The following is a 23,129-nucleotide window of genomic DNA, read 5'->3' as shown; positions in this document are numbered from 1 at the left end:
GACGTACCCTTTTGACGCGGCGAGGCACCTGTGCAGAGAGCTCCGGGCTTCAACAAAGAGGAGCATGATGCTTTGAGGACTCACCACAAAGCGCGTGTTGCCGGCTGGAGGGGCGCGCGGCTGGGAGGGCGCGCGACGGGGGAGATGGCGGTCGGAGTCGAGGGGGGAAGACCAGCGACGTCGCCTCGCCAGAGACAAGGGTCGGGCGTCTGCCCCGCAGCTTCTCTGATCTCCCACAGCCATGGACGACATACACGGTGGCGTGACCGCGACAGATCGCCCTACTCATCGCGACGATTGGCACGTATTGTGGGTGCCCAGAGACGCATCACCGCAATCGGTGCCGGCAGCGGGGCAGAGAGGAGGACAAGGAAGACATCGGAGGTTCACGCGAGACTCGAGACGCACAGGCGCAGAGGGCATTAACGTTTAATTACTGTACATCCAAATCCGGGCCGTGGGTCAGTGCGTCGCGTGTCGTGAACGGATTCCAATCCTGGTCGTGAGCCGTCTCAACCAGACGGGCGCAGCCGCGGAGGTTCCCCCGCCGCGCCATCCTCCCCTACCGCCGCGCCGCCTGCATCACCAGCATGCTCGCGCTAGAGCCCGCAGCGACGAACCCGGCCGCGACGTCGCCCAACGTCTTCGGCAGCTCCGACCCAAGCGGCCCCCCGCGCGTGGCGTACAGCACTTGCAGCTCCGCGCGGTGGCTCTCGACCGCCATCCGGCGGGAGCGGCCCACGACGACGAGCTGCCGCGCATCAGGGCGGGCTTGCTTCGTGGCGAGGTCGATGACGGCTTGGAGGGGCGAAGGCGAGCCCTCTTCCGAGAAGTAGATGCGCGAGAGAGCATCCGCGAACTCCGGGGCTGTGTCTTGCGTGACCTTCGCCCAGAGCAGGTTGTCAGCCGTCTCCGAAGCGAGCGCGACCTCGGTGTTCTGCGCGCCATAAACAGTGTCGGGGAAAACAGTCTGAAAGCAGAAGCAGTCAGCCAGCAGTGCAGTGTGTGATGCAAAGCGAGACTCACGCTGTGAATGGTATTGTGCAAGTTCGCCTTTATCTCCCCAATCGAGTCCACCGGAACGATCGGCTCGCCGTCCACCTTCTTCATCTTCACAACCTTCGCCGACACCAAAGGGCTCATGCACAGTTGCACTACGAACGCGAGCGCCGCACGGTCGTCCGGCCCGCCAAAGAATGGCATGAACACCTCGTACCGCACGTCTCCGTCCAACCCCTGCGCGTACCCGCGCTCCCAGAACAGCGCGACGTCGGCGGGCGCCTCGGCATACACGCGCCTCAGGTAGTGCGAGCTCGCAGAGAGCGCGTTGTGGTCCCGCTCACGCTTCTGCTGGAAGAGCACATCGAAGGGAGAAGTTGAGGGGCCGGACGACTCGTTCTCCGCATGAGCCTTCGCGACGTCGTCGATCGACGCACCATCGCTGGTCCAGGGGATGATAACCATCTGGCTGGAGGAGTTCCGCGCGTGCTCGGCGATGTTCTCCGAGAAGTCATCATAGCCAACGACAGCAAGGGCGGTGGACACAGCGACCCGGTTGAGGTACCCGAAAGTTTTAAAGATCGCGAGGATAGGGTCACTGTGAAGGAGGGCGTCCGCGGCCTGGGACATGAGGACAGCCGACGTACGGTTTGTGAGCTCGATGAGGCGGAGGGCGTTGATGGTTATCTTCGTGTCCATACGCGGACGGGTGCTGTGAGCCAAAGAAGGAACGCCAGCCTCAGAAGCTTTCTCGTCGGGTATGTTGGTGGACGACTGAAGCGATGCATAGACGAGCGGAGTGGGACGCTGAAGTAGTTGGGTGAGGGTCATGACAGCCGGGAGCTGATCAATCTTGTCCACAACGACAGAGAACCGCGTCTTGAGCAGCTCCTTGAACTCGCTTTGGTCGGCGGTTCCTCCAGCCTCTACAGAAGACTCGCCACGTGTCACGGGGATTTGACCGGCGTGAACGCGGTACTTCGGAGGGTAGAAGAGGATGGTGAGAGGCGTGGTGACGAATGTCAGGATGAGCGCCATCAGTACAAACATCGAGAAGGTACGCTGGTCGAGAACACCTGCGGCCAGACCAACATTGAGTACGATGAGCTCGACAAGACTGTGTTGATAACATCAGCGACTGCATTGTTGACCCAGTGCAACCTTCTCACCCTTTGCAACTCATCAAAGCCCCGATTGCGCTGGACTCGCGGAGGTTAAACCCAGCCAGCTTTGCAGCAATACCGGCCCCCAAGAATTTGGCAAAGAAAGCCACGGTGCAAGTGAGGAAGACGTAACCCCAAGTTTTACCCTCATTGAGGAGACCCAAGTTGGTGTTCAGCCCAGAGAGTGCGAAGTACTATAAGATCAACAACGGTTCAGGTGAGATGCTGGTCCGAAGCGGTCAACATGCCACTTACGATGGGCAGGAGAACAATCGCCACGAGATCTTCTAGTTTCTCTACCAGCGCAATGGCATATCCATTGTCTTTGGGTATGATCAAGCCGGCGATAAAGCCGCCCTATCCTCAAAAGTTTGACTCGGACCCTGCAGAGCATATGGAGCGCATACGCACAAAAATAGGGTGAATGCCGATGATATCCGTGTAGAAGGCCGAGATGAAGACCAAGACGACCGTGACAGTCATCATCATCGCCGAGGGCACTCCAGCATCGAGGCTCCCGGACTTCTTCGCAACCCATCGGTAGCCCCAGTTGACCGGGAAGCATACGAAGAGAACGTAAGCAACACCGCTCAGAAGCACCCAGAGTGCCGTCAGCCCACTGGACGCGTTGATGAGCGCGACGGTAAGCGCGAGCAAGATCCATCCGACCACTAATTAAAGCATTCATCATCATCTTGGGTCACCGTGAATGAAGCGGGAAACGCACCATCATTACCAACACCTGCGGACAAAACTACAACCCCGACAGTGGTGTCGAGAAGCTTGAGCTCCGTAAGGATGCGGCAAAGCACGGGGAAGGCGGTAATTCCGACTGCGACGGCGACGAAGAGGACGAAGAGACCGAAAGGGGACGAGCCATCCGTGAATTCGTGGTAGATGGGTACAGCGACAGCCGCGCCAAGTCCGAGGGGGATGACAAGACCGGCGACTGAGACGATCGCGGACGCCTTGGCATTGCGCCGGATGACGCGGGTGTCTATTTCCATACCCACGAGGAAGAGGAAGAGGACGAGTCCGATGTTTGCGGTGAGGGCGAGACCGGGGATGGACTCAGGGGGAAAGACAGTCTTCGTGAAGTTGGGTATCCTGCCCATGATGGTCGGGCCGAGGATGACGCCCCCAATGACCTCTGCGATGACGCGAGGCTGGCGAATGCGAGAGAGGAAGAGAGCGAGGACCTGGGTCATGCCAATGATAATAACTGTAGACAGGGGGCGTTCATTGAAGAGAAGGAAGGAGACAATGAACAAACATACCAAGCTGGATGATCCACAAACGAAGGGGATCCGACTTGTTCCATGTCGCGGGATTCTGGCCGGCGAAGATACCTGCCTAGGAGGGAAAATGTGGGCGAGAGGGGAGCAGTTGAAGCAGTTGGACGGACCTGTTCAGGAGCTTGTGCTCTGCGGACAAGTCCAGCAACGTGGGCGACAAGGACCGTCATAGTGTCGAGAGGGCGAAGCGAACTCGGACAGCAGGACGAGGGGATGTCGAGGACCAAGAGAGAGCGCGGACCAGGCGCGCTGTTATGAAGGCATCGGATGGTGGCTGTTGGTGGCCGAGCCTTGGCAGCTGCCACTAAACAGAAGACAGCCGCCGACCGCAGCCAGGGCCCGACACAAATTCCAATCACATAGCTCGGGCCCTGCTAGGAAAATTGTCGCGACGCCTATATGGCTTGAGCCACCGACATCATGGCATTATGGATACATAGTATGAGGAGACACAAAACATTATAAGCGAGCACGCGTCCAGAACATGGCAGACCTTACGAATCAGAACTGCACCCTCGGCACCCTGTACAAAACCGATGATACGTGAGTAAACAATTGGTCAAAGCTCAGAAGAGAAGACCTCACCGCAGTGCACACACTCGACAACAGTTCCCTGCCGAAGTTGGCCCTTGGGCACGCGACAGATGCATGTCGACCCTTGATAGTTCATGTCCTGGCCGGCGTGGCACCAGTTTAGAATCTACGGCATGCGGCGCGCAAGACGGGCATAGACGTACTCGTGTCTGTATACAACGCAGGCAGCAGAGTTTCTCATAACCGGCTTTCTTCCATTTGGCGATGAGACTGCGGAGAGACATTAGGATATGTGAGCGGCGGGGGGGGAAGAAATACTACTCACTTCGCATCTGCATATCCCTCCTTTAAGAGCCAGTCATACAACTCTTTGCTGATGGCCTCCCGCTTGTAGTAGAGCTCGTAAATGTACCGGGAGCGTGTATGGGATATACGCATGATCGGCCATAAGGACTCCGTTTTGCGTTTGCCCTCGTGCGACTCGTTCTCAGCGTCGCGCATCTTTTTTGCGTAGTCCTCCAGAATCTACCGAGACGATCTAAACAAGGTCGCGTCCCCTCATATGAGTTGTGGCTCACCCCTTCAATGTCTTCAAAGCCTTCGGGAGGTCTCTTGGTCCTTGAGGTACGAATTTTGGGCATGATCGACGAGTAGAAGGGTCACAGTCGATGACAGGGGGTGGGGATAACGAGAAGAGCGAGTCAGAGGAGAAGACGAGAAGAGCGAGATCAGAGTCGCAATGCGAGAGCCCGGGCGGCAGTGGGCGTGGCAGAGGTGAGCGCTTGAGCGCTGTGGCCTGATCCTAGACGCGGATTATGTAATGCACCTTGGAGTCGACCATCGCCGCGAGGCCAGGCTCAACCACTTGGTTCTGACATTTACACCATCCGACGATTTCATCCCTACATATCGACCTTTCACGTTCTGACGAGGATACCCTCGCCTCTCGGTCTATTTCCTGAACGTCGAGACACGTCACACGGGTAAGAGGGCCGTTTTATTATCATTCGATGATGCGGGTGTTGCTAGACGATCGTATACAGATGAGGACACTAGAACAAGAGAGAACGCCGCTATTGTGTTGCACCACGCGTCGGATTACGCCTAAAACCTCCCCCCTGCGCTGCGGCCGACCTGAATTGTTGCGAACGAGGGTAGCTGCTTCTCCGACTGAGTTCGTGGCCATACGAAGTTTGTTCAGTAATCTGATACTACGACGTATGGGCTTAGAAGTATCAGCGGGAATTGCGAGAGGTGGGTCGATATTCTCAGTTGCGTCACCCGCGGGGCCGTCGTCCTCAGGTGGTGGAGGCGCAGGTGAGATCCGGAGAGCTTGGTCTTTCGGAGGAGGCGCAGAGCCTTCTCTGGAAGAGGATGGGGATTCTCGTGGACGCTTCCGAGAAGGATCCTCTACTCCAGCAACTCGGGAATTATCGTGCTCTGTGCGATCGTCGACAGGCAAGTCGCTTTCGTGACTCTTCAAGAAATTGCCCCAATAGGTGTCCAAGTGGACTGGATCATCCCATTTGTCTTGGTATCGCTCTTGATGTTGCGGCCCGTTGTACCCCAATGCCTCGTCCAACCACTCCCGAAATAGAGGCGGCCAGTCAAAGCCCGATGTGTGTATACGGCTGACGGCGTTGCTGAGCTTGGCAGCACCGTTGGCAATCCCACGTTCGGCACAATCGCGCTCGAACATCATGTATACAGAGGTCTTCAGCCTCTCCTCGGGTGCGGTGTGAGGAAGCCAGAGGAAGGCGCAGTACAGGATCACGTATAGCAGAGATTCCATGTCGTCTTGCAACCTAGAATGCGAACTGTCTCCAATGGCGGCAAGCTGGCGAGAGGCAAACATATAGGTCCCCTTGAAACGAAAAGCGACATTGATTAGCCATTTGCTGACGAGATACGCCGCAGCCGCCTGCACTGACCCCAAGACCGAGTTCTACACATTGCCTTCTTCATCGGCTGGTAGCGAAGCATCCCAGTCGATGAGATAACCTCTTCTCAGGGGTTGCGCGTTCTCTCGGACGATGATGATGTTCCCGACGCTGATATCTCGATGTAGCATAGAGACCTTCGCCAAAGCCTGTATCATCGCTAAGCAGACGTTAATATACGAGATGAGACGATGATTGAGAAACATGCGCTTACCATGGAAGACATCGTAAGTTGCGTGCAACAACTCCGACGTTCCACTAAACCGCTGGATTCCATAACCGACAGTGCCGACCACCAGTCGATAGTGTACTTGCCGGGACAACGACACCTTTCCCCTGTCATCGTGGAAGCCCAAGGTTGATACGAAGCCTCCTTTGTCCAAGTACGTTGGATATCGTACTCCAAATCTGTGGGCCGGCCATAAGCGACCCCATAAACGCGTCGGGGGCCGGAGTGCTCACCTTCGTAAATGCGTCCATCCTCGGTTGAGGTAGTGGGGACAACACCATGCCAGACGAACGAGGGCACAAAGTCCACACCAGCCCTATTGAGACGTTCGATGAGATTGCCTTCCGGTCCGTCGTTGCCGTGGAACCACCATGTATCCTTGACGAAGACAACATCGAGGGTGTCCACATCAATAGCCCAGTATCCTCTAGTGCCTCTGGTACGCAGATGTGTTGGAGTGATAACGGGCCTCGACACGATGTAATTGTGAATGTTGACCGGTAAGGAGGGGAGGCGATACCCTAGAACTGTAAGAATCTTGACATTCCCAGGCTCGTAATGCTCCGAGACCGCCTTGACCAAGTCTTCGCCCTCGACTTGAAGCTGGGCAGCAACGTGATCAGTGATCGCTGTTCGGAATACCGTTTCCGCTTCTTGAGAGGCCCATCCCACGGACGTGTCGAAGCCTCGCCTCGCCGGTGATGCATGTGAGAAGTGCCATAAGAAAGTACAGAAGCCCTCTGCAGCGGTTGAGATATCAAGTGACTGGGTGACTACGCATCCACCGCGTTCCCATCGCAAGAGACGTATGTTATGGCCACATAGAATAGCGGTGTATAGACATCGTCGGTGTTGCCGAGCGAGTACTTCGTGGACGAGAGATATGTGCTGACCGTGAGCCCTGCGTCTAAGTTTCTTCTGGTCTTTATCACCGTAAGCAGCCATGAACTCCCATCCTTCCGGTGCACTGTCGCTGGACTCGTCGAGCGGGGGGTCGGCGAAGAAATCGTCGGATGGATGGGGATACACTTGTATGAACATGTCGAGGTATCCGAGATCCACACGAGACAAAGCTGGAAGGCGATCGACTAAGTCTAAATTGTCTTTGATATAGCAGCAAATGTGAGGTTTGCCGTTGTCTGTTCCAGAGGGCGCGCCCGGACGAAAGACGAGGCCTGGGCAACGAGACTTGTTCGTTGTCGTTCTGTTGAGTGCCTTTAACTGTAGCGTCATACTCAGCGGCGTGCCCTGTACAACAGTAAAAGAGCTTACCAAGTGCGTCAATCTGCCAGTGAACGTTTCAGAATTCCATATGGTGGAACTGAAAGCGTGACGAGGAGAGAGACTATCCGTGGCGTCCGGCGGCGATGCGACAAGGATCGCCACACGCTCACCGTCCTCCTCCTCTACCACCTCTTCTTGTGGAGTGATATATTCGCCCACAAAGTGATGGAAGGGCATCGGACCGACCGTGTACCCAATGCATCCTTCCGCCAATGTTTCGAGATCGTCGTCATCCAGAACTGGACAGTGGAAATTCCGTGTGTGTTCTAAGGCTGGGTCGAGGGCCATAGACGCATTGTAGTAGGGGAAAGTATATGGGTCAGACATGCTGAAGAAAGAAGAGCAGACGGATGAAGAGTCGTGGACAAGCCGGTTCGCCACGTTCTTATTGCAGGCGCTTGTGGCCCTGGTCCGACGCAGGCTCCGGCGCACCGGTTGAGACATCACAAGTTTCTCATCTACCATGTCTTAAGAACGTCAGCGGGCAGTTATATATCTGCCCGATGCTCGCGAACGTCCCGCTTAGAGCATGGGTACATGTTTGACGTCAAATCTCGCGGGTTATGCGTCGTAACTCACATCAATTTCAACCTACTTCTTGCCGCTGTTCGCTACCAGGTTCACTCTACCCTCGCCGAAACCCCGGAGGTATGATTCATGCTGTACAAACTCCCAACTTTGCTGAGCGAGTACAGCGTCATCTACTGAGTGCTCGTCTGTAGGTAAAGACGAAGACGCACAAGGGAAACATACCGAGTCCTGGGAACCTAGCGGGCTTGATCAAGTTGTGGTGAGCAGAGGTCGGAGGAAAGGCGGATTGCCAGTCTAAAATGGGGCTTACCGGCTGGCGGGGTGGTAGGCAGGCGTCAGAGGGAGAGGGACGGTCGTATGCCGGAACCTGGTCCGGTGCAAGTGATTCTGGGCAAAGGTGCACGTAGCGAGCAGCCTGAAAGCATTGACGTGAACCAAGTGGATCATTGCAAAGCGCGCATACATATCGGTCGCATAGTAACTGCCGCGGAGACTAGAAGCGGGTTCGACAGTTAGCTGAAATCCAAAGCGAAGAAACAAAGCATCTTACTGGCCAGGGAATCCATCGTCTACGTGAATATCCTTGTCGCGGTCGTCCGCATTGTTGAGCGCAGCGAGAGACGGCACCAGGGAAAGCGCAAGGCGGGGTCCCTGAGCCACGCTTCCGGCGTAATGTATGACAAATAAGTACCGCTAAACACCCACCACACTGTGCGGCGGCGTGCTCTACTTTCTTCCCTGGTGCCTCTTCCCTTGACAATGCGCTTGCAATATTGACGGGAAGGCCCTCGGGAGATCTATTCGTCGCCGAAATATAGATCGCTGTGCACGTCACCCGAATGCCAGGACACGGACGACTTAAGCAAAACGAAGTCGGTCAGAGAGGCGGAAGTTGGCAGTCTCAGCGCGAGGGCGGTACTGACGCGGGTTAGGTAATGGTCCCCGTGTTTTGGCCTCGCTGGAGGCACGCGTCGGGCGCGACTTGACGCCTGCGTGGGCGGCGGCTCGGACTTGGACCCCGTATTTGAGACGCCTTCCGTCGTTTTCCACTCACTTCTCCTGCAGCCTTTCCCCACCATCCCTTTCTTCACGTCCATCCCCCTTTGACTGCTGCACCCAGCCCCCCGAAACACACCGTCGCATGACCTTTTGAGCCTCCACCACCACACCCCACTCGGCGTTCACCTGTCCCTCGACTCACGAGCTTGTTCTGGTGATCTGCCGTTCAACACTCTGCGATGCCCCTTGTGGTGCCGGTTCTCCGGCTGGCCTACGTATTTTTGAATGTCTTTGAGACGTTCAAGACGTTGCGCCTACCCCCACCCTCCTCGCGAAATGGTGGTCAACCTAGCGTACGCGCCATGAGCCAACGAAAACGCGCCATGAAAGGGTGCATGACCGTGTGGCTTGTGTGGGTACGTGCTGCTTCCTCCTGTGTCCTGACACTCTCCTCAATGGGCCGGGCGGCATAGGCGTGCTTCATCATCTATGAACGATGGGCAGAAGTCTTCGTCTACTTGGTCGTTCCCTTCTACAGCGAGATCAAGTCATTGTTCATCCTTTTCTTTCTCATGACCCGTGCGAAGGTGTGTAATGATCAGTCGCTTCATGGTGGTTATGAGCCGATCGTTTGTTCGCATTGCAGGGAGCGGAGCCGGTATATCTTCATGTAATCCGCCCCCTGATCAAGCCGTACACCGCGCCGCTCGATGCCCTGTTTGCATGCCTGTTCTCGTTCGCCGATCTCCTCATCCTTATAGCGTCTATCCCGGTCAACTACGTTCTCGACTACTACTACCGGCTACTCGCCCGGTTCAACAAGTGGTACCGTCCCTGGTTCACGGCCTACGACCCGCCTCAGGCAGACCCGCAAACATGGCACCAAGATGAGCCCGCCGTACCCCGCCCGGCAAATCATCGTGCTTACGTCTCAGAGCTCATCACCACCGATAGACCCAGCGCGGCGCGCGATAACTCCACTACTTCCGTGCCTCAGACTTGCTCGACCATTCAACGGTCCGATGCGGACACGCCGACACAGAAGATATGGCGGCCTCCTGTTAGCGCATACAACATGGACAACGACGATGAAGCCGGCTTCAGCTCGCGCACGGGTCTCCCGACCCCTCCCATTGAAGCACAGGAACGTCATCTAGCCGCTGGATCTCCTGGCTCCGACGACTGGCGCCAGTACCCGCCCTTCCCTGCCGCCTACCCGCCGACTCCTTTGGCCCCGTCTTCACGACTACCATACCTCGGGGAGCCTATAGCTGCACCGAAACCGGTACGACCCGGTATGCAGTTCGCGGGGATTGAAGAGGAAGACAGCGACGAAGAGACCCCCGAGACCCAGCAGGGTTTTCGCAGGTCGCTCCTGTTGCCGCGTGAGCCCCCGAACCCCGGCTCCGATGGCGACTCGAGCGACGAAAACCGCATGAAAGGGGTTCAACACACTCAAACGCAGCATACATCATCCACCACCACACACATTAATGACCGGCCACGACGCGACTCTGAGACGGAGATGAGCGTGGACGAGACTCCGGCGACAGCGCGGGCCGCGGACACCGACATTCCCATGAACGAAGACGACGATGAAGACGACGACACGACACGACCCTACGCACCCCCTTCTCGCGGCGCCAATACCGGGACGACGAGGAGTACCTCGACGACCTGATGCTCACGCCCCCTCCCCCCGTACCCCGCGCGCTCCGCATACAGCCGTCCAGGCGACGCTCTCACTCGACAGCATGGCAAGCCGTTCCACCGCACTCAGCACGACGGACAACGGGTCCTCGCTCCGTACGTTCTCGCGCAGCGCATCGCGCGCGTCGACGAGCCTCACCTCCCCCATCTCCCCCACCGACTCCACGAGAGCTCAAAGCCCGCCCCGATTCCCGCCGGCGACGCGCCGTCCCTCGCGGGCAAGAAGCGTCGCCTCCCGCCGCGCTACGCCGAGGACGAGGTCCGGTTCTCGCTCAACGTCCCTGCGCGCAAGAAGGTCGCTGCAGCTGGCGGTGCCACGATGCGCTCCTCATCCCGCGCCTCCTCGCGCGTGGGCACTGTCGGCAGGCGGAAGGGCCAGGCCGTGCAGGCGACGCTTCTATCGAACTCGGACTCGGACTCGGACGGCGAACGCGCGGAGAAGCGGGCGAAGGGCGAGGACGGCGAGGAGTACGTGCCCAGCGACAGCTCGTCTGGTGCGAAGCGCAAGCGTGTCGCTGCGGGTGGGCGGGTTCCCCGTCCCGCGCCGAAGCGCGGCGACAGCCAAGGCACCGTACGTGCACCCACTACGAGAACGAGGACAACATCGCGTCCGACAGTTGTTCGTGAGCCTTTGGCGCATAAGGAGCGACTGCCATTGCAGACAAAGAAGTCTAGTGTGGGCTCAAAGGGGAAGGCGGTGGCAAACACTCAGGCTGCTAAGGCCTCAAAGGCGAAGTGACAGAAGTTCAGCAGCATCCTTAGACATCATCCACACTTGACACATAGCACATAACACTGTCGCAAACTCTTCCTCATTTGCATTTCCAACTTTGTAGCATTGTCGTAGACCCACACCCATTGTAAATTATGTCAATGGCCACACAGATTGATGTTCAAATGTTCATGACTTCGACATTTGAAGATATTGACGACTCAAAATATGAAAGTCATCAACATTATCAAAGACTGGAGATTAATGTCATACACTCCCTATTTTTAAAACTATGAACAGAGCATGACCGTTGACGATATTCTATGTCAGCAACGAACAACCAAAAAAGAGAACTTCATCCATTTGACCTTGCTAGCTACCTTGCCAACTGGCAGGTAACAAAACAAAGCCAAAGAAACAAAGGAGATCCCCCGACGACTCAAGCCGGTAGTGCAGTGGCAAGGTCATCGCGCCCGCGAGTTGCAAGCAGAGCTCGCGGAACAAGGGCGGCAAAAATTAGATAACCAATAATGGAGGCGGTGCCTCCATAATAGTGGTTAAACTATTAAGAACAGATACTACACTTGATCTAAGCCAAAAGGCCAGAGTGGTAAGGAATCAGCCACGGCCGAGCACGGTGTATATACTTCGGAGAGGCAGCGCACGGACCATGTTGTGTACTATTTGCATGCTCCGGCAATGGGCGTGACGAAGGTACCCGGTTTGGCAGCCAGCGGCCTCGAGCGGCCCGCGGACGGGTGCAGCAACGCCCGGGCAAAGCCGTGCAAACACGCGGGAGACGGCGCGCGCAGGATTGAGTGCGGAGGCAAGTGTTGCTCACCTCTATCCATTACACCAATCGTCCACCATGCCTGTCCCATGGGAGACTCTCATTCCCTTCGGTGCGTGTGGAAGTCGAGGAGGGTATCGCAGAAGTTAAGTCTGGTTTCAGGGCTCGTAACGGTCATGTTCGGTGCCACGGGCACGCTTTTGAACACTTCTAAGCGACTGCAGAACCAGGGCAAGGTGCGTTCATGAAGACCGTCCACACGAGCTTAGCTCACATGATCGTAACATAGCCCGTCCGCCACGGCATCGATCCATGGGACGAGATGATGATGGAGCGGGACAGGCGGTTGACTGGGCACAACCGAGGACAGTCGGTGCGTTATGACTTCCGCGTGCTTTCGTTGGATTTATCTCACATGTTGCATAGACCGAACCTTTCGCGCCGAAAGAATTCGCGACCAACAGTGCCTGGTACACCGAGCGGGTGGCTTAATGTACTAGCAAGCCGCAATAGATTCTGCTCTCGCACTACTCCACTAGCTGTCCATTGCTTTCCTCAGCCAATCCCACACTGCCCACAAGTCCTCGCTGTCACGCGCCAAAGACCTCGGTCTGTCATCTGCTGCGCCGTACCGCTGCCCCTCCAACACCATCGACATTAGCGCAAGACCCGACTTCACCGATTCCTCTGCACCCTCAGGCGGGTACAGCACACAAGAGAGAATGACGCCATGTTTCGACAGGAACTCCGCCTTCTGCAAGGGTCACTGAGCTCTATGGTGTGTATCCTGCGCGTTTCACTTACCACTGTGCCCCAAGGGAATGTGTTCTCAATCTTGTACGTGAACTCTGGAGTCTGACCGAAGGCCCAATCCCAAGTCTGGCCAACCAAGTCAACGCCTGCCACGCATGTTCATCTCCGTACGACTTGCCTTCAATTCCGCCATTCCCTTCCGAATGTACTCAATGTTCTGAGCGCCACCTGTATCATCGACGGCGTGCACCTGCGTGTTACCCTGTCAACGCAAAGTCGTGCACACTCCCAGTGTAGGCTCCTCACCTTCTCCACCACCCCATACTCTTCCCGGAACGCGTTCACCACCGCGTTCACGAACTCCTCGTGGCTCACTTGTGCGCCGTGCTGCTGCAGGTTACACACCGGCGACCGCACCGAAGCGATGCCGCGAGTCTCCATCGTGTCCTGCGTGTTACTGTCTTCAGCGAGACCGCGCCGTATCCGCCGCCGTGCATGCGCATACCCACCTTCCCAGAGCGCAACAGTTCCCCGAGAGTGTCCAGACGCGTAGAAATGAGCATCGTCCCGTGGTGGTACGCTCGGTCCTTCACGATCTTGTACGCCGAGCCCGAGACGTAAATGTCCAAACGACCGTCAGCCGAACGCAGAACCGCGCGAGTCACGGAAAGAATAAGACGTATCTTGTCCTTGCCCACGCATATGTCGTTCCGGTCGTTCACCGTCGCGTCCACACCGAGAGAGCGTACCGCGCGGAGCACGACCTGCGCGGTCGCGTGACGGTCGAACGTCGCGCGCGGGAGGTGGATCGAGAAGTTCGTGTTGCCGAGGTCCTGTAGCAACGCGCGCAGATACATGAGTACTTACCCACATGTGCGCGCGGGGACGCAGCGCTGGAGGGGTCGGCAGACGGACGGACATACGTGGTACACCGTGCCCCCTCCGCTGAACCGCCGTATGAACGGGATGCCGGCCTCGTGGGCCGCGCGCAGGTTCACCTCCTTCCACGGGTTCTGGTTCCGTCCGACGACGACGCAAGGATCGTCGCGGTAGAGCAGCAGCATGGGCTTCTCCGGAGACTTGTGCCGGAACAGCCTGGATGAATGGGGGCGCATTGAGCTTCGGCATTACACGGGGAAGCATCGCGCACACCAGTCTTCGAAAGTCAAGTTGAAGTAGGGATTGGTGGAGCTTGAGACGTAGATGGAATGGTTGGGTGAGAGCAGTGAGGTGGACGCATGTCGTCGAAGATGCAGCACTGTGCGCGAGGCATGGAATGTGCGTGTGAAGGTGAATAGCATGCGTTGGCTATCTGGAGAACTGAGCAATGGTTGGTGCAACGCCCAGTAAAAGTCCGCGACGCAACACTATACAGGCCAAGTGTCGGGATGTCCAGCAGAGTGTGGTGCAAGGCAAGGCAGTCAGACGCGTGACGTCGGGACCGTCGCAAGACCGAGACGCGCTACAGGGCCCGCATTTCACTTTCCGGTGTTCTCGGACTTTGGCAGCATAGAACAAGAGAACGTCGATAGCGATATACACATACACAAGAAGCAAATACAACATCATACAACGAAGTAACGAAGAGCATTATCTCTGCTTCTGCCGTTTGACGCTACCACCAGCAGTGTCTACCGAAGAAATGGACATTGAACGACGGCCCTAATAGTCTCAGGGATAAGTTGTGGATCAGACGAGTGAACGAAGAAATGACATGCCTGTTTGCGACTTCTTGCGCTGCGAGTGCTCACAACAGACTGGGCCCGATTGCTTTCGCCCTCCCCTTCGGCCTCAGCTTCTCCGTCTGCACCATTGTCTATTTCCATAGGCGTTTGTGGCACTTCTTTGCTGTCACCCCCAGCATCCTCACCACGGAGGGTCGCCAGTCGTGCCTGAGAAACACGAATGTCTTGCTCCTGCTTGTCAACAGCTTTCTTCAGCTCGATGAGTTGCTGCGCTGCATCGACGAGAGCGGCATATTTTGCTAAGTTGTCACGAGTGGGCATGACGAGACGACCAGTGGTGACACCGAGTTCCCCAAGAAGCTGAGGGACCCGAGACTGAGCGCCTTGCTTCGGCTGGGCGATCTTGTAACTCCTAAGATGTGCGGGTTGATGGGCGGCCTTCGTTGTGGGGTGGTCGGTGTCTGTTCTGACGATACAATGAAGTGCATCTATGACAAGCTCGCTTAACTTTCAGCAACATCGGGAATGTAAAAAATGCGCACCGTAAGCGGCGGACTTGGCAGTCGACTTCTTGGGTTGTGGTTGTGGAAGTGCAATGACAGTCGCACTGGCGGGTGTGACGGGTGTTTGAGGCTCTACGCTGCTTGATACGCCCTTTTTCTTCTTTTTGACCTCGTTGAGAGGTCCAAGTAGCGCTTCATCGTCTTCTCGGATATCAGGCAGACCGGATTCAATACCACACAGGGTGCGTAGAAGCTCGTCCCGGTCTTTCTTGAACCTGCGCTCGTTCTCCTTGAGCTTCTCGAGTTCAAGATATAGCGCGTCTTCTTCTGCTATCTGCTCCGGAGTTCGGTTCTCCAAAGACTTCACGTATCTCTTTCGAGTGTTCTCACGATCTGATTCATTTTTGAGCATGTAAATGCAGCCACCATCGACTGTGCCTCTTACGCTTGTCATATGATAAAGACGCAATTAGAGCTGCTTTGCTGTGTTCATCTCCGAGCCAGGCACGATTGCGAACTAGCTTGCGGCATACACTGAAGTAACGGTCTTTGATATCCTACAGGCATGTTGAGAAGATTATACAGAGGTGTCCTGAACGAAGGCGTACCTCAATTGTCCGCTCCTTTCTGTTCGGGGACTCATAACGGTCATGGACCACAAAAAACCGACCATCGTACTCGCGCATCAAGCCGAAGAGGTAGTCTGTTTCCTCCTTCGTCCAGTCCGGGTCTACACATACCTAAGCTGAGGAAAGGGGCACGTGTGGGGCACATACCTTCTAAGTACTGAGAGTAATCCTCTTGAGAGTAACGTAGGACGGTGTGGAGATATTGTATTTGGCGAAGTGATACTCTGCAAAATTCTTGAGATATCAGAGTATGATGTGGGGCTGTAGTGCATACCGGTCTCGGGATCCTCACTTGACTTCACCCAGTGCGAGAGTCGCAGTTCGTCCGACCTCGCGCCGTTCTTAAACGGACGCCATTCCCTACACCGCACGCCGTCAGTGCAAGACCTCGTGCGTTGCATTGAACTCAGCTACGTACCATTTGACCTTCCTTCCGCCACCGAGATTGGGTTTCTGCTTGAGTTGAGGTTTTGCGAACTGGGCAGCGAGGGTAGGCGCAGAAGGGCCGATGAGGGCGTACAGTTCCCTTGGGATGCCCTCTGGCTTGCGGGTACGTTCGCTCGCTTGCGTCTTCTTCGGGGCAGGTGTACTCCCTGACGCCGCGGCGCTGGGAATGGAGAGGATGCTTCGAACGTCAGCTGCAGAGGCGGCCATGGCGGTCGGAGGTCAACAGGGTGCAGGCGCCGACGCCACAAGGGCGATCGCCCATGACGCGCTGAACCGCGACAGAGTCCAAACCGCCATGTTCTCCCTCCTTCGTCCGGCTGCTTCCTCTGTTCTCAGGCAATCAAGAGTGCTGGTGCAAACACGTCACGCGCGGCCTTTCCATGCGTCGCACGCGCGACGAAGGCCCACCGACCACAGTGGGCTCACCAATATCCTGGCGGGGGAGCAGCTCGCGGTGCAGGTGGAGAACGTCACGCCGGAGGGCATCTATCTGGCAGATGGCCACGTGATACCGTCTGCTTGTGTTTTTGTCGAAGGAAAGGTCTTCCTTTGGAATGTCCCGGAAACGGTCTGGGACGGCTGGACACCGCTCACCTTGGGCTCTTCGAAGCGATCGTCCCCAAACCAGGTGAGAAGCAACTGTGTCTTCTCGGTGTTCCGAGTTGACGTGAACGTTACCGGCTGGTAGAACTTTTGTTACTTGGAACAGGGTCCAAAGCAGAGATGTTGCCGCCTTCATTACGGCAGTACTTGAATAACATGGGAATCCAGGTGGACGTCATGAGCACAGTGCGTACAGGCAGCTCCGCCCCGCGACCATACATCTTAGCCAGCTCCCCAGAGAAACGCCTGCTCGACATACAATCTACTCGCGGAAGAGGGACGTCGTGTGGCCGCGGCTCTCCTACCTATCGCACCACAACGTTGGCAGAATGCGCCCCCAGCCTGAAGTCTCGCTGCAGGTCAGGTAGACAGTTGTAATTGATCCTATGTTACATATGGAATAATGCAACGGCTTCAAAGACGTGCGGGGCGACGCGATAGCACAGGTAGCCGAAAGACACGCGAGTAAAAGGCCTATTCGACGGCTTTCCTCTTCCCTTTGTCGTTCGATGGAGCCTCTTCTTCTTCGGGGTAGACTGGAGGGGACAACACTTTCACAGGAAGTAGTTTGCCTGCATGCCAAACGGGATAATGCATTGTACGCGTGCACGACACGACAGGGAGGATTCATACGTATGTAGTCGATGTCAAGCATCACAAACATGCACTCACCAGAGTCAGTATCCTTGAATTGGACAAATACAGGCTCCCAGTTCACAAGCGTGCCTTTGAGCTGTGTGCTGCCGTCCAACGTCTCATATTTCTCCGTGGGTCGTCCTTTCTCTTTGATGGCCTTTGCGAGCTCAAAGTCGTCCAGCGACGCGACCTTCGGCACGGTCCACTCTGACATATCTTCATCCATGGCGTCAATGCGTGGATTGGGAGCATCCAATACGCATGACTGCAGGGCTTCGAGTGCCTCGGTCTTCAAGGCGTCCACCGTGGACGTACTCGGGATAGTGATGAGTACGGTGAGCTTGTGGGTCTTGAGGAGAAGGATGAAGACTTTTGGCTGAGTCTTTGGGGGCTACAGAAAATGCATCAGAGCGACTTCGTGACCGCTCTAAGGAGATAGACCTACCATGATGATGGCTTCTTCGTGATGGACGTAGCACAAAGGGCGGAGACGTAGAGACGCGTCCAAAGTGGCTCTCGATGTCGCGCAAAGCACGTGTCCCCACTGGGACCTCGGGTGCCACGAAGCGCCCAAGCTGAGCAAGGCCAGTCACACTCGGGCGGTTACGGCGGTTCACCTCTCTTGCTCACCCGGCTTCCCGCCAGCGCCGCCATGAGCACATTCAACGACCCGGCATCGGCCAAGAAGCCGTATGTGGACCCCAACCCTCTCCCTCCGAGCGTCCCCAAGGTGCAGGAACTCGGCGCGACGAGCGCACCTCTCAAGAGTGCTGCATTCTTCCTCGGGGCGTACTGTAAGGACTATAATGGTACGTGTCCCAGGTGCTCTACGAAGCGTTGAGGCGAATTGGGTGGAGCAAAGACGAAGGAAAGAGATTCGCGGTTGGAGGGACAGTTGTTCACTTAGGTTTGGACGGTGAACGGTACGTGCAAGTGAGCTGACACACCGAACTCTCCCGCAATAGAGGACTTCATGCTCTGCAAGTCCGAAAATCGCGATCCCGCGCATTGTTTGAAGGAGGGCCGGCGAGTGACGCGCTGTGCGCAGGACCTGTACGTGCTGCTGTGCTTAATTCAACCTTCGCACTCCACTAACGAGAACACCTCATGTCAATTGACTGCGCTGTGTTCAGCATCACCAAGTTGAGGGAGAACTGCATGGCCGAGTTCGAGAAGCACTGGACTTGCTTAGAGTACAACAACCAGGTGCGTAGTCTGTCTTGATGTTCGGTCGTGCTCGACCAGTCGATCATTCGAAGGGTGCTCATGCGTGTGCGTGTTCGATTACGCAGGAGTACTACCCGTGCCGGAAAGACGAGCGCGTCTTGAACAAGTGCGTGTTTGAGAAGTTGGTGAGTCGACGGTTCCCCGGGTCTATACCACCGAGTCTCATTCATCCCCCACATGACCTTTAGGGTCTCATCAAGACCATTCCTGGTTCGCCGGAGGGCAAAACTCCCATTCACGAGGTCAAGAACCCCATCTACACTGGCGTGCAGAAGTAGACCGTACTGCCAATACATCCTTATATTGCTGCCGTGTATATGTTCTGGCCAACGTCGCTGCGCGGGATCCTTCGCACACCGCAAAACCCAAGAACGCATTGCATAAGACCACAATCCGCCGTTGAAATTACGGGCGAACGTTACTTCCCGTATGCTCTGGCGGTTTGGAGGAATGGCGTGGAGGGCATGCCTATGAACTACTCATGATCATAAGTGGGTAGGTACACCAAGCGAATGACATAGATAACGCCTCGTATCCAATGTGGTCCGTGAGGGTCGTTCAACTGAAGGAACGACACCCTCCGAGGGCACTTGTCGGACGTGGCGTCCACCGTCACACCGTCGCTCAGCGAGCGGGGGCTGCCCGCGGAGGTGCTAGCAAGAACGCATCGCAGAGGATAGTAACATCAAAGATGTTACTCCGTGAACCTCAGCACGAAGTTTATTATGATCGCAACTGAGGAGAGCGTCAGCCTTGCAATTCTGAATGATGCCGGATGGCAACCTACTAAGCAGAGCTAGCACAGGATGGTCTGCAATAGGAGTTAGGTCTGCATGCGCAAAAGCACTCATCACGAAACTCGCTCACCGGCCCGACCCTGTCGTCATATGGTCCACGGCCACCTTTGCGAATCGAGTTGGCGCGCCAGTGGAATGTGTACAACGCGTAGACCATCACACCCATGGCTTGAGAACGGGAGGGGCCGTCAAACATGTTCACAAGTGTCACACGACCAAAACACCGTGGACATACCGACAAGAGAGAACATAGCGGCGCTGATCTTCCCCACCTTTACTGACGGCGTCAGTCTGCCGGCGCAGCATATGTACGGTAGAGGGAGCGCACCTTATCACCAAAGTTGAGGAGCCCAACCGCAAGACCGCCGAGGACAACGGTGAAATGGAGCCATGAGAGAAAGGTGCGCTCGTTGGCGAAGGCGACCTTGGGCTCGACCTTGACGGGGAGCGCGATGCGTTTTGCCGCGGTGCGCTGAAGGAGGGGCTGGGTGGACATAGGGATGAGGAGGCGCGGGGAGAAGGGGGTGGAGAGGAGGAAACCGACACTCTCTGCAGCGATAGAGAAATGGGCTCTTGAGCAAGGCTGACGTTCCGGACCGAGGCGTGTTCCTCAAATTCCGCTGCCGGAATGGGCAATTTCAGGCGAACGTGCGTGCTGCGAGTGGCTAAGCCGGACGGAGCGCCGCGCCGTCGCACGGAGCTGCTTCTCGTCACGCATCACGACACGCTTCGACAGCACGTGCCGCCAGTCACAACGCCGACTCGCGACTCGCGACTTGCGCCTCGTGCCAAGTCGCCGCGTTCTCCGTCATTCCTCCGCCTGGCCGCACGCCCCTCCCGTCCTATAGCCCAACTCGACTTGGCCAAAGTCATGAACGGAAGCGCGGGCGATGCCGCCGCCGAAAAGGCGTACGTGCCGCCCCCTTTGACCGTTCAGCAAGAAGGTACGTAGCACCCAACCCGATGTTCACGCCACTGGGCTAAACGTGCCTTTCGCCCACACAGATGCTATCATAAACACGCGCATCACGAACGACGAAAAGGCCTTGCGCCGCGTGACGAAGAAGTTCCACCACTACACCGTTTCTGCTTTCCCCCCTGCCGCTTCGTCCACAGCATCCTCCGTCGACGATGCGCGAGAGGCCTTCCTTCTGGAGCTGGCCTCCTTCCAGCTCTCGCTCCAGAAGAGCATGATGGTGTGCGAGGCGGAGGCGAGACAGGTGGAGGAGTACCAGCGGGAACGAGACCGAATATGTGAGTCCTGCGGCATGCCTAACACCCCGGTCCTGAGATCGTCGCATGACCAGCAAATGAGCACAGTCGGCTGAAGGATCAGATCAACGAGCTCAAGGCGGCACTCGAGCATGCGCAGCTGGAGCGCAAGCAGAAGATCGAATACGACGTGATTGCGGAGAAGGTCAACTCGCTGCCCAGTCGCGACGAGCTCGAACAGTATGTCCCCTTCCATGGCTTCGCGCGATGCGTATATATGCAAACGTGCGCGTGTGTTCCGCAGGTCAATACAGTCCCTCGAGAACGACATGATTGCCATCCGGGCCGAACACGAGAACCAGAACCGCCTCCTCCAGGCGCAGAAGGCAGCGCTCGACACCGTGGTGCAAAGCGTCAGCGAGCTCCGGTTGCTTGGGAAAGACGTTGCGGAAGATGAAACACCGGCACCTGAAGCTCAGCCCGGCGATGAAGACGTGGAGATGGACGGAACTGGAAGCGTACGTACCCGCGAGGAGTCTGGCGAGCTCAAAGAGGAGCCGGGTCCCTTCCAGCATGCGGATGGGAAAATGCTGGTAGACGGACATGACTCGGAGGACGACGTGCCATTGGCGAAGACGATCCTCAATCCTGCGGCACGGTCATTTGTCCCCAATCTCGGACAAATACACCCCTCACGCCTGCTCGTCGAAGCACACCTGCCCAGCTCACCGATTACGAGCAAGAGCAGGGTGAAATTGAGCATGGTGAGATCGAAGAGCAGGGCGAGATTGAAGATATCAAGGCGAAGAGAAAGGCTAGGGAGGACTTGGAAGAAGGCGAAGCTAGCGACGAGAGCAGTCTCAGCGACCTTTCCGAGATGCCTGATGATTGAACCTGTTACCCGGCTGTTGTACATTAATCTCTTTGTATCTCTAGACTACAGGCTAATCTCTCCTCGGCCTCACGTCCACACTCATCAAGTCTGTCGCACATACCACTTCCCCCTCGAATGTACTCTCGGCCAAGCCCCGGATTGCATCCATAATCTTTCTCGACTCCTCGTTCGTGTCAACATCGCCGGCGTATCGGGCAGAGAAATGGTTCAGAAGCAATTTCCTGGCTCGTATTCTCTTCCCAAATACTCCGGCCATCTGTGGTGTCGAATGGCCTCTGGACTTGGTGCGCTCCTCCACGCTCAGGTACGTGTCTTCCGTTTTCGTGCTCGGATCCACTCCCGGGAGATGCGCGTTCGTGGCCTCATGTATGAGCAGGCACGCGTCCTCCGCGAGTCGTGCGATGGGCGACGGGTCGTACGTGTCTCCCAGGATGACGATCTTCCGCCCCGGCTGCCGTTCCGGTCCTCGCAGCACCGTGCCGTCCTTCAGTGTGACGGCCTCCCCGCGCTGCAGCTGGCTCATCACCGACATCGGCGTTCCCGTCCGCTTCAGCTCCTGGAGGTACTTCTTCGGATCCATCTTGCCTGGGATGGGTCGCTCGGCAACGACGAACCCAACACAGGGCACCGAGTGCAGGATGGGCGCGGCGGAGACGGTGACGAGCGGGTCGGCGAAGATCTCGGGCCAGGCCCCCTCCGCGTCTTGCACGATGTTGCGCCCGGGACGTTCCATTACGTGCGGGGGGAGCGCGGTATGGTCGCCCTCGGGCGGGTCGGAGGCGAGGCGCAGTTCGTGCACGGCGTAGGGGGCGCCGAGGAGGGTGTGGGTGTAGAGCAGGCCGGCGCGGACGTACGCGCGCGTGCCAGAGGCCGTAGATCTCGAGCAGCTGCGGGCTGAGCGTGAGCACGAGGAAGGGTGCACGAGCACGGCCTACGCACCGGCACAGCTCCCAGGGGGTCGCCGTGGAGGTGCGGGGATCCTCGGCCCCGTCGACCATGCCTCCGGCGCCGTTGAGGCGCATTGCAAGGAGCGGAATCACCCGAATATATGGTCGCCTGTGAGAAGAGAATATGGGTGAATGGGCCTGTTTTTTTTAAACTCTTGAGACTCGCCATGGGTGTGTGTGATGAATATCTTCTGGATCTTACCCACCTTCACCGAGCTCTTCTGTATCTGGTGTTGGGTCGCCTCCCCACAATCGAACAACCAAACATTCCACTCAAGCGGAGAGCGAGCGAGGAGTGATTGCGTGTCGACGAAGGTTGAGCGACGCGCTCCCGAGGATGGTGATGTTGACAGATGAGAAGGTGGTCATCTCGTCGTGGGCTTAAGCATTAAGCTTTAAGTACTAGACCTCCTGAAAACGACTGAAGCCTCATAGCCGTGAATCCAGCCCCTGACATCATGGAGGCTCTAACGAAATTGTTTCCGGTCCTTGTCGATTAGTGGTTAGATCATCACGTTGTGGCAGCACAATTCCGTGAAGACGCAGGCTCGAATCCTGCCTGGGACATGCAGTGAGCAGTGATCAAAAATTTTAGTTTTTGTCGATCTA

At 56.7% G+C, this 23,129-nt stretch overlaps 12 protein-coding genes and 1 non-coding gene across 13 annotated transcripts; 5 read left to right on the top strand and 8 right to left on the bottom strand.

Annotated features, from left to right (window-relative positions):
* Nucleotides 1-562: 562 nt before the first annotated feature.
* BXZ73DRAFT_40199 (cation/H+ exchanger) lies at nt 563-3,627 on the bottom strand (the record flags this gene model as incomplete). The annotated part of the gene is made up of 8 exons (XM_048018530.1): nt 563-970; nt 1,027-2,116; nt 2,169-2,356; nt 2,418-2,519; nt 2,574-2,833; nt 2,890-3,384; nt 3,440-3,515; nt 3,568-3,627. The coding sequence occupies 8 exons, from the start codon at nt 3,625-3,627 to the stop codon at nt 563-565; spliced, it is 2,679 nt and encodes an 892-aa protein (XP_047881995.1).
* Nucleotides 3,628-3,951: 324 nt separating this feature from the next.
* Nucleotides 3,952-4,632, bottom strand: BXZ73DRAFT_87561 (the record flags this gene model as incomplete). The annotated part of the gene is made up of 5 exons (XM_048024622.1): nt 3,952-3,980; nt 4,043-4,130; nt 4,195-4,261; nt 4,317-4,516; nt 4,570-4,632. The coding sequence occupies 5 exons, from the start codon at nt 4,630-4,632 to the stop codon at nt 3,952-3,954; spliced, it is 447 nt and encodes a 148-aa protein (XP_047881994.1).
* Nucleotides 4,633-4,994: 362 nt separating this feature from the next.
* Nucleotides 4,995-7,393, bottom strand: BXZ73DRAFT_40721 (uncharacterized protein; the record flags this gene model as incomplete). Its single annotated transcript, XM_048018634.1, has 4 exons — nt 4,995-5,889; nt 5,941-6,091; nt 6,146-6,260; nt 6,371-7,393. 4 exons carry the CDS (start codon nt 7,391-7,393, stop codon nt 4,995-4,997), a joined length of 2,184 nt encoding a protein of 727 aa, XP_047881993.1.
* A 1,820-nt stretch (nt 7,394-9,213) lies between these two features.
* BXZ73DRAFT_97222 (uncharacterized protein) lies at nt 9,214-11,423 on the top strand (the record flags this gene model as incomplete). Its single annotated transcript, XM_048027296.1, has 5 exons — nt 9,214-9,390; nt 9,448-9,561; nt 9,621-10,638; nt 10,708-11,255; nt 11,346-11,423. 5 exons carry the CDS (start codon nt 9,214-9,216, stop codon nt 11,421-11,423), a joined length of 1,935 nt encoding a protein of 644 aa, XP_047881992.1.
* An 841-nt stretch (nt 11,424-12,264) lies between these two features.
* BXZ73DRAFT_40192 (small secreted protein) lies at nt 12,265-12,678 on the top strand (the record flags this gene model as incomplete). Its single annotated transcript, XM_048018528.1, has 4 exons — nt 12,265-12,298; nt 12,349-12,422; nt 12,476-12,559; nt 12,613-12,678. The coding sequence occupies 4 exons, from the start codon at nt 12,265-12,267 to the stop codon at nt 12,676-12,678; spliced, it is 258 nt and encodes an 85-aa protein (XP_047881991.1).
* A 43-nt stretch (nt 12,679-12,721) lies between these two features.
* BXZ73DRAFT_87559 (Lipoyltransferase and lipoate-protein ligase) lies at nt 12,722-14,240 on the bottom strand (the record flags this gene model as incomplete). Its single annotated transcript, XM_048024621.1, has 7 exons — nt 12,722-12,940; nt 12,991-13,065; nt 13,118-13,189; nt 13,246-13,386; nt 13,449-13,772; nt 13,863-14,034; nt 14,092-14,240. 7 exons carry the CDS (start codon nt 14,238-14,240, stop codon nt 12,722-12,724), a joined length of 1,152 nt encoding a protein of 383 aa, XP_047881990.1.
* Nucleotides 14,241-14,529: 289 nt separating this feature from the next.
* Nucleotides 14,530-16,410, bottom strand: BXZ73DRAFT_87558 (uncharacterized protein; the record flags this gene model as incomplete). Its single annotated transcript, XM_048024620.1, has 9 exons — nt 14,530-14,601; nt 14,691-15,112; nt 15,167-15,520; nt 15,573-15,684; nt 15,736-15,857; nt 15,904-15,913; nt 15,940-15,980; nt 16,031-16,116; nt 16,175-16,410. The coding sequence occupies 9 exons, from the start codon at nt 16,408-16,410 to the stop codon at nt 14,530-14,532; spliced, it is 1,455 nt and encodes a 484-aa protein (XP_047881989.1).
* An 870-nt stretch (nt 16,411-17,280) lies between these two features.
* On the bottom strand, nt 17,281-17,668 carry BXZ73DRAFT_97219 (uncharacterized protein; the record flags this gene model as incomplete). The annotated part of the gene is made up of 2 exons (XM_048027295.1): nt 17,281-17,378; nt 17,479-17,668. The coding sequence occupies 2 exons, from the start codon at nt 17,666-17,668 to the stop codon at nt 17,281-17,283; spliced, it is 288 nt and encodes a 95-aa protein (XP_047881988.1).
* Nucleotides 17,669-18,094: 426 nt separating this feature from the next.
* BXZ73DRAFT_87557 (NADH dehydrogenase, alpha subcomplex, subunit 8) lies at nt 18,095-18,947 on the top strand (the record flags this gene model as incomplete). Its single annotated transcript, XM_048024619.1, has 5 exons — nt 18,095-18,251; nt 18,408-18,495; nt 18,576-18,648; nt 18,735-18,794; nt 18,858-18,947. The coding sequence occupies 5 exons, from the start codon at nt 18,095-18,097 to the stop codon at nt 18,945-18,947; spliced, it is 468 nt and encodes a 155-aa protein (XP_047881987.1).
* Nucleotides 18,948-19,363: 416 nt separating this feature from the next.
* On the bottom strand, nt 19,364-19,962 carry BXZ73DRAFT_40295 (uncharacterized protein; the record flags this gene model as incomplete). The annotated part of the gene is made up of 4 exons (XM_048018544.1): nt 19,364-19,421; nt 19,529-19,634; nt 19,702-19,738; nt 19,795-19,962. The coding sequence occupies 4 exons, from the start codon at nt 19,960-19,962 to the stop codon at nt 19,364-19,366; spliced, it is 369 nt and encodes a 122-aa protein (XP_047881986.1).
* A 375-nt stretch (nt 19,963-20,337) lies between these two features.
* BXZ73DRAFT_97216 (Tho complex subunit 7-domain-containing protein) lies at nt 20,338-21,570 on the top strand (the record flags this gene model as incomplete). The annotated part of the gene is made up of 5 exons (XM_048027294.1): nt 20,338-20,410; nt 20,472-20,720; nt 20,774-20,918; nt 20,983-21,336; nt 21,390-21,570. The coding sequence occupies 5 exons, from the start codon at nt 20,338-20,340 to the stop codon at nt 21,568-21,570; spliced, it is 1,002 nt and encodes a 333-aa protein (XP_047881985.1).
* Nucleotides 21,571-21,622: 52 nt separating this feature from the next.
* Nucleotides 21,623-22,889, bottom strand: BXZ73DRAFT_87555 (Metallo-hydrolase/oxidoreductase; the record flags this gene model as incomplete). The annotated part of the gene is made up of 5 exons (XM_048024618.1): nt 21,623-22,451; nt 22,513-22,629; nt 22,683-22,747; nt 22,771-22,848; nt 22,872-22,889. The coding sequence occupies 5 exons, from the start codon at nt 22,887-22,889 to the stop codon at nt 21,623-21,625; spliced, it is 1,107 nt and encodes a 368-aa protein (XP_047881984.1).
* Nucleotides 22,890-23,005: 116 nt separating this feature from the next.
* On the top strand, nt 23,006-23,087 carry BXZ73DRAFT_t21. Its single transcript has one exon. It is a non-coding gene; the product is annotated as a tRNA-His (tRNA).
* The last annotated feature ends 42 nt before the right edge of the window (nt 23,088-23,129 follow it).

Source organism: Epithele typhae (genome assembly GCF_022376455.1).
Source record: "Epithele typhae strain CBS 203.58 chromosome Unknown BXZ73scaffold_4, whole genome shotgun sequence".
Taxonomy (NCBI): domain Eukaryota; kingdom Fungi; phylum Basidiomycota; class Agaricomycetes; order Polyporales; family Epitheliaceae; genus Epithele; species Epithele typhae.
This window is presented reverse-complemented; position numbering and strand designations above follow the sequence as displayed.